Source organism: Leptonotus elevatus, chromosome 1 (assembly GCF_054856555.1).
Source record: "Leptonotus elevatus isolate MCC_2025b chromosome 1, RoL_Lele_1.0, whole genome shotgun sequence".
NCBI lineage: Eukaryota > Metazoa > Chordata > Actinopteri > Syngnathiformes > Syngnathidae > Leptonotus > Leptonotus elevatus.
In genome coordinates, this window is record NC_141239.1 from 40918697 (window position 1) to 40932229 (window position 13533).

Sequence of the window (13533 nt, forward strand, 5' to 3'; positions counted from 1 at the left end):
ACTAAGAGCCTACAAGCTGTATATGTCTAATCTGCACGTATACGTATAGTTTATATAGTCTGCTTGCAAGATGGGAGGGGTAAAATGGCCGCCCTGTGGCTTCAGTGGCCTGCACGGGCATGTATGGCGTATAGACTATCCAGTAATATATTCAGATTAGTGCTGTGTTTTCATGGGGAACATTACAGAACCTTTCAAGAAACGAGCCAGAGACTTGGAGGTCTGTGTACGCGCTAGTAAATAGTGGGCTGCGGTGTGTTCAGGAACCCCAGTCAAATCAAAATGAGCTGTGGTGTATTCATGGACTTCTCTGATACCTACATTTTTTATGCTACCACAAGCAGGGAACATAAAAAATATAAGAAGCATGAGTAGGATTGTAAAGAAACCAAGGACAGCGGCGCGTTCAGGAACTTTGGACCGAGTTAACAAGGCCATTCTACAAAATTATTTTTCATCTTATTACTGCAAATGTCTCCACCATAAATATAATACTTTCACTTTAAGTTTTCAAGTGTTTATTTCTTTATTTTTGGGGAGGGGGGGGGGGGGGGTCGGCATGAATGTATAAATAGTATACAAGCAAAAAACAAACTTGAGATAGTGAGGCTCAAACGGGGGAAAACAAGGATACATTTCTTTCGTCTAAATATTTTTGGCCTGCTGGTTAATGTTTGTTGGCATGAATATGATCACTAGTTGTAGGAACTGTTCACTGTTAATTTGTTCTTGGAAGGGCAAAAACAAACTATTTGGGCCAAAGAAAGGAGTGAAATCCTAATAGTTTAATCAATACAAACATAAAAGCGTAAAAAGGTCTCTCCTGCTCGATGCCGTCATTGAAGCCAATAAACACACACGCGCGCACACACACACGCACACACTCACAGTGAAGTAAGGCAGCTTAACGACAGCTCAAAAGTAAAGAATCAATTAAATAGGATGCTTGGTGTTGAGCAGGTGACAGTGTTGCGACCAGTCTGGGCTGTGACAACGTTTTCTAGCATGCACACACAAATGCACCGCTCGCTCACATAACAACAACAACAACCCGTCTTTTGCTTCTGTCCAGCTGGAGATCTTGTCCTCCGCTTCCCCAAATTCTGCACCGCCCCAACCCCCATGAATTTTCCTGTGCGCCTCCCCCCCTCTCACTGAACGGCTTGCTCGTTGCCTGTGCTGCCCGAGTCCTGCGGCTTCATGACGTCCGGGAGCTCTGGGGGGGTGGAGAAAGGCTCCATCCTCAGCTGCTCAAATGAATCATCTGTAGGGAAGTCAAGTCGGGAACTTAAGACACGACACACACACACACACACACATAGTTATCTGATGGAACAACAAGAAAAAGTTTGTTTTACCGCTGAGGCGAAAAGCTAAGCCCACGGTGCCGGGGGACTGAGGCCGAGCCGTTTGGTTGGTGAAGCCGCAGTTTCCGAGCGTCTGAGTGTCATCCAGCTCCATGTCGTCCTGAAAATCAAAAATAGCACAAGTAGTCAGCATGTCACTTTTTACACTTGACGTTATAATAATAGAGCTAAAACATTCGGGTAAAATTATGTAATTGTGACCCCCCCCCCCAATTAAAGATTTGTGTTTGTAATATTAAAAGTAGTACTAAAGTATTGCTATTCATTCAGACCTCATCCTTGGCCACCAGGGGGCAATATAATACAGGCATACAGTAAATACACAGGTTTTATGATAAAACAAGACTAGCAACTAAGCTACATTAATTAATGAATACTGTCATATTTTGCAGAGAACCTGTGAATACTGTTGTGCAGTCAGGTCCATAAATATTGGGACATAATCATAGACAATTAATGGACAACTATTACCAAATGAATTGATGAATATTTTTAGAGCTGTCAAACCATTACATTTCTTAAGATTAATCACATCTTTGATTAATCACAATTAGTCGCTCGAATTAAAAATGATTTTTTAATCAACATTTTTTGCTCGCCAAATTTAAAGAGCACCGTTATGTGTTAATTTTTTTCGACATTTAATGTTATGAGTACGTCTTCAACATTTTTTGATCCACTGCAAATGCTCATCCTCTTTTTTTTTATCAGTTAATTGCATCATTTAAAATGGGGGTAAAATGACCCCAATAGTTTGACATGAAGAAATATTCAGAATGTCATACGCAAACACTTATTAAATGCTTTACTTTAATGCAAGCAGTTATGTTTATTGCTCAAACACAACCTGTGCTACCTTTAAAGTAACCATCCGCTATCAAGATAAAGGATAATCTCATGTTCACAGAAGATGCATCATGGCGACATTAAAACTGTGGTATCGGTGAGTACTAACAAGTAATATGCAGACACCATTAATTCCGGCGCTAATATAGGACTTTGGATACAGCATCTTGTGTCTTGCTCATGCACAACATTCACTGATGTGTGACATGTTCACTGCATGCCGAGCTAAGATATCCTATTGGCCCTTGAATGATCTGAACCAACAGCAGGACAGCTTTTTCATGTTGAGAAAAAACAACAACTTAGGTATCAGTATGGTATCGGCATCGGCCGATACTGCAAAGCTGGGTATCGGAATCGGTATCAGGGGCCAAAAAAGAGTATCGGAACAACACTAATTTTAACGCACATTAACATAAGTTTATACTGTATTGTGGACACCTGTATTTTCTTTAATGGGCTTTTCACTTCTTGTACACAAAGCAATACCCAAATGACCTTGGCTGATAAACCTGCTCGGAAAAGACTGCTTGCTTTCCTGTCTAGCTGACCTTCCCCTTTCTCCACCTAAACCCTAACCAGGCTGCATAAAAATCATTCATGATAATTTAGTGCACACACTTTCAGATCACTTCTTGTAGACTGATTTGTAAGACTTGTGTATATTTGAAGGTTCAAATATAAAGAAACCCAAAAGACACAGACTGTTTTATTCACCTCGCCCAACTACGGAAAATTCCACAACACTCCCCAAAATGTTACCCTCGCAGTTTTTTGTTGCATTTTTAAAACATGACTGTTTTGTTTTGGCAAACTCAAAATGAGTTACTGGTTGTCTTTGAAGCAGAGAGATCAATAACATTCAGCTTCATGGTGCTTAAACACAATGTTTTCATGTAGTTGTACATGTTAAACTTATATTAGGGTTCAAAAGCATTTTTGTATTCAAGTTAATTTTGCAAACAATTATTGGCTTGCTTATCGGTTATCAACATCAGCACTTCCTAAATTATTGGTTTATTGTATCGGCTGAAAATAGCAGAATATCGTGCATCCCTATATTTTTATCTTTTTCTTTTAATATACTCATTAAAAATTTATCCACTAGTACATATTCAATTATAAATATAGTTCATCATTGTTGTAAAACACTATTATGTTTAATGTTATTACTGTATTCTTATGACTTTGGTGACAGCTGGAGCGCACCTCTATCTCGCTTAAAACCAGGGAATGAGTTGTTCCGTGATCGGTTTCTTCTTCGGTTGTTGTTTTGGGTCTTTCCGATGCACTACTTTTGATTAAAGCACCTCCATAATGGCGCAACGCTGGAACTGCAGTTAAAATACATTGCTGCCAAACACAGGCTGGAGGCGGCACAAAAATGAGTTTTTCCGAATTTTGAACGCAGGAAAATCCCTGCCATCTGTATCATATACACATTACCATGTGGCAGTCTTGTGGCCCTAAACGTTAGTAAATTCTTGCCGAGCTATCTTGGTAGCTTAGCCAAACGTCACAAAATATCCCTACAACTAACGGGGCTTACTGTATTGGAATTATTTCGGGACTGACTCTAGTTCTACTACAAAATACGAACGTCTTCTTTCTATATTGGTCAGTTTACCTTATAGAGCCTTTGGTCCTCGGGCGGCCTTTTGAGGATGCCTTCCACAATGCGCTTCAGCTCGTACACCGAGGTCGACTCTTTGGCGTCGGTGAAGATAGTCGTCTTGTGACGCCGAATCATTAGGAACACGTCCTGGCAGAAAAGACAAGAGAGCTACCCTCAATTTCATACATTTAGTTTTTTCTTTGGCTTTCTCGTAATTCCACCACAATACTGACGACCAGAAATGGAGCAAACTATAAAAAAGCGAAGAATTATTCCATACAAACGCACATTTAAATACACTTGCAATAGCTATAAAATGCCAAGAGGTGGCAGTATTGCACTGCAAACCATCATGTAACCTTGCCACTATGACAAAGGATGAATATGGTAGTTATACATACCGTATTTTCCGCACTATCAGGCGCAACTAAAAGCCTTTAATTTTCTCAAAAATCAAGAGTGCGCCCTATAATCCGATGCGTCTTATAGTGCGAAAAATACGGTACTTTTAGTTTGATCCGAAAAGCCCGTGTCTCATTGAGCAGAGCAGGCTTACGAGGGTGTGTGCGTGTAGCGAGAGTTGCTTTTTCGACAGACTTTGTTCAATGTTGCAAAGACACTCTCAAACCCTCTTTATGCTCTCGGTTTTTCTTGTCGCCATTAAATTTTGAACATATTCAAAATGTCTTTGTGAATTAAAAAAAAAATTGCAGTTTGAGAGCATAACGAGGTATATTGAGAGTATGTGGCAAATGTCTTTGCGATGTTGAACGAAGTCTGCTGAAAAAAGCAACACTTGCGAGTGATCGAGCAAGCGAGCAGCCCGGCAAGCAAGAGTTAACCAGAACGGCTAGCGGGTGACGGTAGTAAATGCTAGCGAGAGCAAAACAGAGGGACTCGAGCAGCGGGAGCCCACACCAAGGGACTCAGCGAGTAAATGATAAATGACTAAATAAATTAAATGACTAAAAGTGAAAATAAAAACAGATATAAAAAAATATATAATTCGAAAATTTAATCCCAAAAAATAATTATAAATGGAAACAAAAACAGCAATATATATATATATATATATATATATATAGATATACATATATACACTTTCTCCTGCAGCGCCTTCCCTTAAAAAAAAAAAAGCCCCTTGTACGGTTCCACTTTTCCTCCGCCATCTAAATACTAATACATTTAATACTAAATACTTTAGCTAATACATTACTGTAAAAATTTAAAAAAAATACATGCAAAATTGTAACCGAAAAAAATCTGCAATACAGCGAGGTCGCAAAAAATTAACCGCTTTTTAGCGAGGGGACACTGTTGGAAATTATTATTTTTTGCATATCATTGCCATCAGGTTCACCACCTGATGGCGCTAAATTTTACACACTGTAACTTTAATGATACTATCTTGAAATATTATTAATTAAACTAGCGTCCATATAACTGGTAACTCACAAGATACAGACAATCAAATGCCGTCTTAACATATTTTAATGTACACAAAATAGTGGTAATGGCTCTAAACGGTTCAGCGATGCCTATAAAATAATCAAGTTCACGCTAATTAGCTTAGCATGAAGCTAACGCCGTGTACTCGGCAACTCGGTAGGTACAACTTGATCAACGGCAACTCTTATATCGTATAATATTACGGAACGTCACTGTATCAACACGAAAGAGCGGCCGGATTTGTTTTTTAAATATACGTCGTTTGGAGATGTAGAGCGTTAATAAGGGGTTCGTGACGAGCTAAATTGCTATAGCTTAGCTCAACGTTAACACACATACACACACACAGCAAGTTTTAAACAGACGTTAATATCAATTTCCTTTTTCAAACTGCCCGAATCAGCGTTATGTGGCGTTTAATGACTAGCTGGCCCACAAAACGGTGTAAATACAACATTTAAAACCAAAGGTTACTAAACTGCCAACTTGAGCTAACTTGAGCTAGTTGTATTTGTTGTCTACAATTACACTTGGACACTCGTCCAAAACGGCTTCATGCGCCAAAACATTTGTCGCTTTTGTGGATTATCACCGACGACTTTATTTCCTTTCTTTAAAAATAATAACGCCATGTTGAATATTATTAACTGTCCAACGCTGAGAATCAGTCCGTTAGCTAAACAAAGCCAGCCTTCTTGTGAACGTCGGCTTGTTGGTGACATACTCGCTTCCTCTTTGACGTGATTTTAAAAACACATTAAAAACATTCGGCGCCTAACCAAAAGAGTTGTGTTTTGTCGTCGAATACATATAACGTGATCAGCGTGTTTTATGCACTCACCATGTCTAGCGGTCGATTGCACAGTGAGGGGAGGGGGCAGGGGGGTAAGAAGGGGAAAAAACGCCTCAACTGCACAGCGACAGCTGATGCGGCGTTCAATTACTATGCTCGACTGTCGGAATTTCTCAGTTGCCCCCCTGGCCGCGGGGCCTCTTCATAAATGGCTATCGTGGGAATCTCGGCGACCTTTAGGGATGTTAATCGGTACTCAAACTACTGCGCGTTAATGTTAACGCGTCAATATTAACTTAGTGATACTTGTATAAAAGTGAGCTCGTAGATGATCGGTCTTGTCCTGAACGCAACCAGTGTAGTCAAGGCTAAACAACGCGTCTTTAGTGGAGGCTTCATTTCTGTGACGTCAGACTGCGTGTTTCTTTTCGATGTGTAAAGGTTTGTCACGTGTCTAAACGTAAAAGCTCTATACCTCATTCGTTTTGAAAACATAATTTTAATGTGTTCATATTCACGGAGGCTTTGTTTCAAACAGCTTTTGGCAATCATGCAGTTTTAACTACAGCCAGCAGGTGACAGCAAATTGTCAGTTCACTAGTTACAATAATGCCAATTACTGTATTTTACCTTGAATAAACATGAATAACTCCACTCGTTTAACATTTAGGTTTTTATTTTTTTTTAACAACGAGCAATGTCATACACCATTAATGAAGGGATTCATGAAAATACTGTAACTCAAATGTTTGTGCTGGTTGACGCTCCATATTGCACAAGGAAAGCGCTTTCTTGGATTTGTGCATCTGTGTACTGGGAGACAAGAGAGGACATTTTAGCATCATTTTAAAGCAAAGCTTACATGTGAAAACTTACGGTCAGCCCTAGTGGAGAGTGGGCGAGTTTAGAATTGCGGCAGCACAGCAGGGTAAAGGGCCTCTCTTTGGTGTGAGAATGTTCTTGGAAGCATAGAGCAAACACCTTCGCTGGAAGAAAGACGTCCCAGTCAGCCGCGTGCTCAGTCACCAGGTCACTCACCATGCTAGTACACAAAAATAAATGTCACCCAAAAATGAACAAGTCGTTGTTCTTCAGTTAATTGATTTATTCCTAACTAAAAAAATAAATAAATAAAAGTCTCTTGTCAACAACTCGTGTTCCTTTCAGCAACAATGGGCGGTACTAATCCTAAATAAGTCTCACCTCAACTAACCATCACCTTCTTGGTCACAGTAAAATGCCTCTAATCTTTTACAAGTCCATTTTCTCCCACAATAATGCCTGCCTTCCCCTTTCTGCTCAGTAATAAATGCCTTATCTAACAAACGCCTCCCTTTCCCCCTCAGGAAACAATACCTCAATTCAAATATCAGGGATTTTTCCTTCAATGAAAGAGAAATGCCATAAATTAATATTTTCCCTTAAAAAAAATCCCTCACCTAAAAAAAAAGTTAATTTCTCTCTAAATAGTGCCTAATTTTCCACAAGATTAATGCCTGATTTCAAATAACCTTTTTTTTTCTTCAGAAAAAAAATCTCCCAGTGACGCCCACAATAAAAATAAATGCCTCACTTTTCCTTTCTACTCAGTAAAAAAAATAGCCATGCCCCAGACATCTACAAATCCATTTCCCAAAAAGTTGGGACACTATACAAATTGTGAATAAAAACTGAATGCAATTATGTGGAAGTGCCAAATTTCTATATTTTGTTCAGAATAGAACATAGATGACAGGTCAAAAGTTTAAACTGAGAAAATGTATAATTTTAAGGGAAAAATAAGATGATTGTAAATTTCATGGTGCCAACAAATCTCAAAAAAGTTGGGACAGGTAAGAGGCTGTAAAAGTCAATTGCGCTTATAAAAAAAAAACTGCTGGAAGACCAGTTAGCACTAATGAGGTCCATTGGCAACTTGATTGGAGTATAAAAAGAGCTTCTCAGAGTGGCAGTGTCTCTCAGAAGCCAAGATGGGGAGAGAATCACCAATTCCTCCAATGTTGCGCATAAAGATAGTGGAGAAATGTCAGAAAGGTGTTTACCAGCGAAAAATTGCAAAGAAAGTTGAAGTAATCATCATCTACAGTGCATAACATCATCCAAAGATTCAGAGAATCTGGAACAATATCTGTGTGTAAGGGTCAAGGCCAAAAAATCATACTGGATGCCCATGATCTTCGGGCCCTTAAATGGCACAGCACCGCAAACAGGAATGTGCACTGTAAGGGAAATCACAAAAAGGGCTCAGCACTACTTCCGGAAAACATTGTGGGGCGCTATATCATACTGACTCAAGAGGACAAGGACAAGCCAAGTTGTTATCAGCACTCAGTTTATAAGCCTGCATCTGTGATGGTAGAGGGTTGCATGAGTACGTGTGGCATGGGCAGCTTCCACATCTGGAAAGGCATCGTCAATGCAGAAAGGTAAATTGAGATTGGAGAACAACATATGCTCCCATCCAGGCATCATCACTTTCAGAGAAGATCTTGCATTTCTCAACACGATAATGCCAGACCACATGCAGCACCAATTACAACGTCATGGCTGCGTAGGAAAAGGATCCGGCCGGGTATTGAAATGGCCAGCCTGCAGTCCACTTCTTTCACTTCTAGAGCACATTGGGCGCATCATAAAGGGGAAGGTGCAACAAAGAAAGCCCAAGACAGTTGAACAGTTCGAGAGAGGCGTGTTACACAAGAATGGGGCAGCATTCCTATTTCGAAACTTGTCTCCTCGATCCCCAGACGTTTGCAGACTGTTGTAAGAAAAAGAGGGGATGCCTCACAGTGGTGAAAATGGCTTTCTCCCAATTTTTGGGAGATTTGTCGACACCATGGAATTTAAAATCAACATAGTTTTCCTTTAAAATTATACATTTTCTCAGTTTAAATTTTGACCTGTTCTCTATGTTCTATTCTCAATAAAATGTAAAAAATTGCATTCAGTTTTTATTCACAATTTGTATAGTGTCCCAACTTTTTTGGAATTGCGTTTGTAGTTTCGCTCTTCAGTAAAATAAATTAATGCCTCAACTCAAATAAACACATTTTTCCATTAGTAAAAAAGAAATGCCATGAATGAATATTTTCCCCTAATGAAAAAGAAATCCCCCATCTAAAATAATTTATTTTCCTCCCACACTAACCCCTTTTTTTCCCTTCAGCAAAAAATAAGACTCACCTCAAATAATGGTCAGCTTTTTGTCAAAAAGACCTCGCCTTAAATATGTATTTTTTTCCTCCTACAACAAAAGAAATGCCTTACTTCCTCTTTCTATTCAGTAAGAAAAATCCTCACCAACATATTTTATTCGAAAATTAATGCCTCGCGTCTAAGAAACAAGGGGTTTTCCCTCAATAAAAGAAATAAATCCCATAAATGAGTATTTTCACTTTGTGAAACTAAAAAATCTTTCACCTCAAATAAGTCCCTTTACACCATAATCTTTCCCTTTGAATAAAAAATGCCTTTTTGGCTCCCTCAGTGAAAAAGAACATGCCTCGCCTAAAAAAAAATAAAAAAATAAAAATTCACCAATCATGTGTCACCATAGACATCATTGATGATATTATATAAAGTATCACAATCTCTTATTAACCTGTGTACTTAATGTTGTGGCCTCTGCACTAAGCCTGTTCACTGATACAGACCTGTCAATCATATGCTGCATGTTCAGATCAACGGCGCCGGTGTGCGGATGCTGTAGCACGAGCGCCGCGTCAGTTGTCAGCTGTCTGGCGAGTTCTTGATTGATCTGACGTCACGTAGGATGTCATTACTCCACTTCACTTTCGAGAATTCCCACGTTTACATCACTCACCTGGTCGATGACTTCGCGGGGCAGCCTGGAGACAATCCGCAGCGGTAAGCCGAAGTGGTCGAGGGCATCGGCGACATGCTTGGCGACATGCGTGGGCAGAAAGGACGGCACGGCTGCTGCCTCTACCCACTTGGAGTAGTAGTCGCTCAGCGTCACCACGTACTTGTGCCCGTTGCGCGTCGGAGGTAGAGGACCCCGCACGTCCAAGCCCAGCCACTGCCACGGCGACGTCACCTGATGCCACCCAATCACAGTCAATTTAAGAACATTTGGATGATATTATATAACAAGTAGGGGTGTGAATTGCCTAGTACCTGGCGATCCGATTCGTATCACGATTCGATTCAATACCGATTAATTCTGACACAAATCTATAAATTCATTATTGCAAAAAAAAAAATTCTCAAATTTAGAAAATACAAATCAGTAAACTTGTACACGTACACTGTAAGATTTGTATGAACATTTATTTATTTATCTGAAAATTCTGTCTTATAACTGAGCCACTGCATTTAACAAACAGGTTGCAGTCTGTTTCATGTTTGAACAGCACTGAAAGAAATTATTAACATTCTTCCATGCTTAATGTGTGAACCCTAACCCAAAGTAAGACGTTTTGTTGAATATTTCCATAAGAAATTGATGTTTTAAAATCGATTCTGCCGAATATTGAATCGATTCGAGATAATATTGCGATATATTGCCGAATCTATTTTTTCTAACGCCCCAAATAACAAATAATTAAAAAAAAGACTCACCCCAATCACCTTTTCAGGATTTAGGCCATCCGTCTATGGCAGGGAAATCAAAACATTAGTTTAAACGGCCTGTGAATATTCTGATTCATCCAGGTCATTGTATTATCAGGACACCAAATTGCCATAAGACCTCTGCCAAGGCTTTTTGTCAATAGAAGAAAAGTTGCACACAAACCTGCTTGGTTTTGGTCATCATCACATCTTTGTCGGGCGCCCACTGAACATCCTGTTGAGAACAAAATAACACGCCTACAGTACAAGTAGTGGTCAGATTATTTCTAGTAGTAGTTGTTATGCAGTAGTAGTAGTAGTAGAAGCAGTAATAGTGGTAGTAGAAATAGTAGTTGTAGTAGAAGACCTACCCGTCCGTTTTAAGGGTGATAGTAGTATAAGTAGATAGTAATGTCATTGGTGGCCACTGTGGCAGTAATATTAGTAGCATTAGTAGTACGAGTTAGTAGTAGAAGTTCGAACAAAGTTGAAGTAGTGGTAGTCGTACAGTGTAAGTAGTGGTGATAGTAGTAGTAACAGTAGTGGTAAGAGTACTGGTAGTAGTTTAAGTAGTAGCAAGAGCATTAGTAGTAGATGGTCTTTTCTATCGACTCTACTAATAAGTACTAGATTCTTTATCATTGTCAAAATGAAAGTGAAAATGTTGTGTTTGCATGTGAAAGTGTTTGAAAATGCATGATGACATCATATCCTTTAAGGGTTTCTTCCCAGATCTCCCAGACAATATTTTTCATAACTTGAACATGACATCATCATCATCATCATCATACAGTATGTGTTGACCTGTTTGGCGCAGTAATCTCCGTGGAAGAAATGCGGCAAGGACATGATCTTGACAAGGCCCGGGTCCATGATGATCCTCCACCTGACCGCCTCCTCTTGCACCTCCACATCTTCACCTCCTCCATCCACTTCCACAAACTCTTCTTCTTCTGGAACGTCGTGCCCCGTGGCCGTCGAGGGTGCGGCCGAACTCGTCTGCCACGCTTTGGTACTCACTTGCTGCCACAGTCGAGACGAGGAAAATGTTTAATCCAAGTCTGCGACCAGTAACTTTGTTTAACGGCACATTTGATCAGGTAACAGTCAAGCTCACCTTTTTTCTTCTTCCTCTTGGAGTGCTGCTGGTTGCCTACAGTGAGATGAGTCACAGTATACATTTGAAAAACGTGACTTTCCTAAGCCTGACGAATTTTAGCGGATAGACTTGTCAACCAATCCGATCTGGCATTTGTTTTACGTTGTGTCATAACCTAAAATTGTAGTGCTTTATTATACAGTGGACCCCCTTTTAGTGAAACTCCACATATAATTGATGCCCATTATAAATGCAATGCGGGGGGAAAAACAACTCAGACATTTCTATTCTTCCCCGCCAAAAATCTTTCAAATGAGGATAAACCTCCAATAAGCATATTCTAAGTAAAAAGGGTGCTGCCCCCCCCCCCCCCCCCCCCAAAAAAACAAGAACAAGAAAGGGGGGAAAAACGGAATAAAAAATATAGGGAAACTTCTGAATAGGTGAATCTGTCAGTGCCAAACCGCAAATATGTGGTGGTCCACTGTATATTATTAATTTGGATTTACTCATTATTTATTAATATTATTCATAAATACATTTATAAAAAATAACTATTATAAATAAAAATGCTAAAAGATCATTAAAATGCACACAGAATATGTAATCAGTACAATAAAGTACACGGATATTGAATACCTTATAAATAATAATAAAATTACTAAATATTACATTTCCCAGTTTAATCTAGCTAATGGTAAGTATATTTTACTCCACATTGTATTTAATGAATTCTATACAGAAATAATTTTAGTTTTTATTGTAGTGCATGTCAATTATGAAGAAAAAAAATACTCTCAAAAGATGCAAATTTGAAGAATAGATTTTTCCAATTTTAATTCACATTACCAATAAAATTTTACATCTTAGTGTATCTTAAAATAAGTCATTACACATTTTTATATGTACAATAATTACAGTCTATAAGATAATTGAAAATACTTGTACATCATTAAAAAGCTCACGAAAATTATAACGTCGCTCTTGAAATAAATGTATTAAAGCGACCAAAAAAGTAATAATTAAATAAAATGCATCGTCCATGCCAAGAGTCCATTATCATTATCAACAAACCTTGTTTTTGCTGGTTTCGTCTTGAGGTAGGAATATGGTGGGCACGGCATCTTCCCGAAGCTGGACACACTTGCCAGTTCGGTCCAGGTGTTGCTCCTCAAAGTGTTTGCTACACAGCACAGAAAAGCGAGAAGGCGTCCAGTCCTTCCACTTCATATTGGCCAGCCATTTCTTCAGGCGTCGCTCGTTGCACAGCGGGAACCTACCGAACACATTTATTTGCTACCAAACTAAAATTGGATTTGAGGTAAAACCAGAAAAGGTCGTATGCCAAACTCACTTGAAATACTTCTCTTCGGCATCGTCGGAGCTTTCACACTCGTACGCACACTTATAACGGCCCATGTAGAACTACACGTTACTACTCAAATGTTTAAATCGCTTTTGTTTTTCTAGCACAACATATCAAACTAGCCAACGTAATGACGAGTACATATCCGCTTTTCAAATTTCTTTTCAGTCAAATGTGATTGTATTTCGAATTTTGACAATTATATTGTGTGTATAATTTTATAAAGCTGATTGGCAGGCGGCAACATTAATCATTATAAATATATTTTATATTTTTGACTTTTTTCTTTTATTTTTTGCTTCTTCTCCCCCCCAAAGTGTTCCTTGGCGGATGTTATCGTTTTCCTTTTCTTCTTCGTTGGTTTGTTTAAGAGTGTTGCGGATTAAAAACGCCCCCTGTGGGTAAAACCTATAAGGCCAGCCTGTC

The 13533-nt window shown here is 39.1% G+C and overlaps 2 protein-coding genes across 3 annotated transcripts; both read right to left on the reverse strand.

Annotated features, from left to right (window-relative positions):
- Positions 1–501: 501 nt before the first annotated feature.
- LOC147182202 (elongin-B-like) lies at positions 502–6389 on the reverse strand. Its single transcript, XM_086058218.1, has 4 exons — positions 6119–6389; positions 3841–3975; positions 1359–1467; positions 502–1264 (listed from the first exon to the last, which is right to left on the reverse strand). Exons 1-4 carry the CDS (start codon positions 6119–6121, stop codon positions 1152–1154), a joined length of 360 nt encoding a protein of 119 aa, XP_085914344.1. The 5' UTR covers positions 6122–6389; the 3' UTR covers positions 502–1151.
- A 339-nt stretch (positions 6390–6728) lies between these two features.
- Positions 6729–13440, reverse strand: LOC147182203 (uncharacterized). Of its 2 annotated transcripts, XM_086058247.1 has the most exons (10): positions 13096–13440; positions 12816–13017; positions 11760–11795; positions 11447–11665; positions 10827–10877; positions 10652–10684; positions 9894–10127; positions 9724–9827; positions 6947–7112; positions 6729–6883 (listed from the first exon to the last, which is right to left on the reverse strand). In XM_086058247.1, exons 1-10 carry the CDS (start codon positions 13158–13160, stop codon positions 6812–6814), a joined length of 1182 nt encoding a protein of 393 aa, XP_085914373.1. In that variant the 5' UTR covers positions 13161–13440; the 3' UTR covers positions 6729–6811. The 2 variants fall into 2 exon arrangements, with proteins under 2 accessions (XP_085914373.1, XP_085914382.1); XM_086058256.1 differs by lacking the exon at positions 11760–11795.
- Between the last annotated feature and the right edge of the window lie 93 nt (positions 13441–13533).

What these genes read in the sequence shown, in the direction of transcription:
- LOC147182202 (XM_086058218.1), bottom strand. An exon ending in AGGACCAAAGGCTCTATAAG is followed by an intron (nt 1,468 to 3,840) that starts GTAAACTGACCA and finishes TTTGATTTTCAG; the next exon opens with GACGACATGGAGCTGGATGA. An exon ending in CTTAGCTTTTCGCCTCAGCG is followed by an intron (nt 1,265 to 1,358) that starts GTAAAACAAACT and finishes ACTTCCCTACAG; the next exon opens with ATGATTCATTTGAGCAGCTG.
- LOC147182203 (XM_086058247.1), bottom strand. Translation starts at nt 13,160, where the DNA reads ATGGGCCGTTATAAGTGTGCGTACGAGTGTGAAAGCTCCGACGATGCC. An exon ending in GCCGAAGAGAAGTATTTCAA is followed by an intron (nt 13,018 to 13,095) that starts GTGAGTTTGGCA and finishes TGTGTTCGGTAG; the next exon opens with GTTCCCGCTGTGCAACGAGC. An exon ending in ACGAAACCAGCAAAAACAAG is followed by an intron (nt 11,796 to 12,815) that starts GTTTGTTGATAA and finishes ATCTCACTGTAG; the next exon opens with GCAACCAGCAGCACTCCAAG.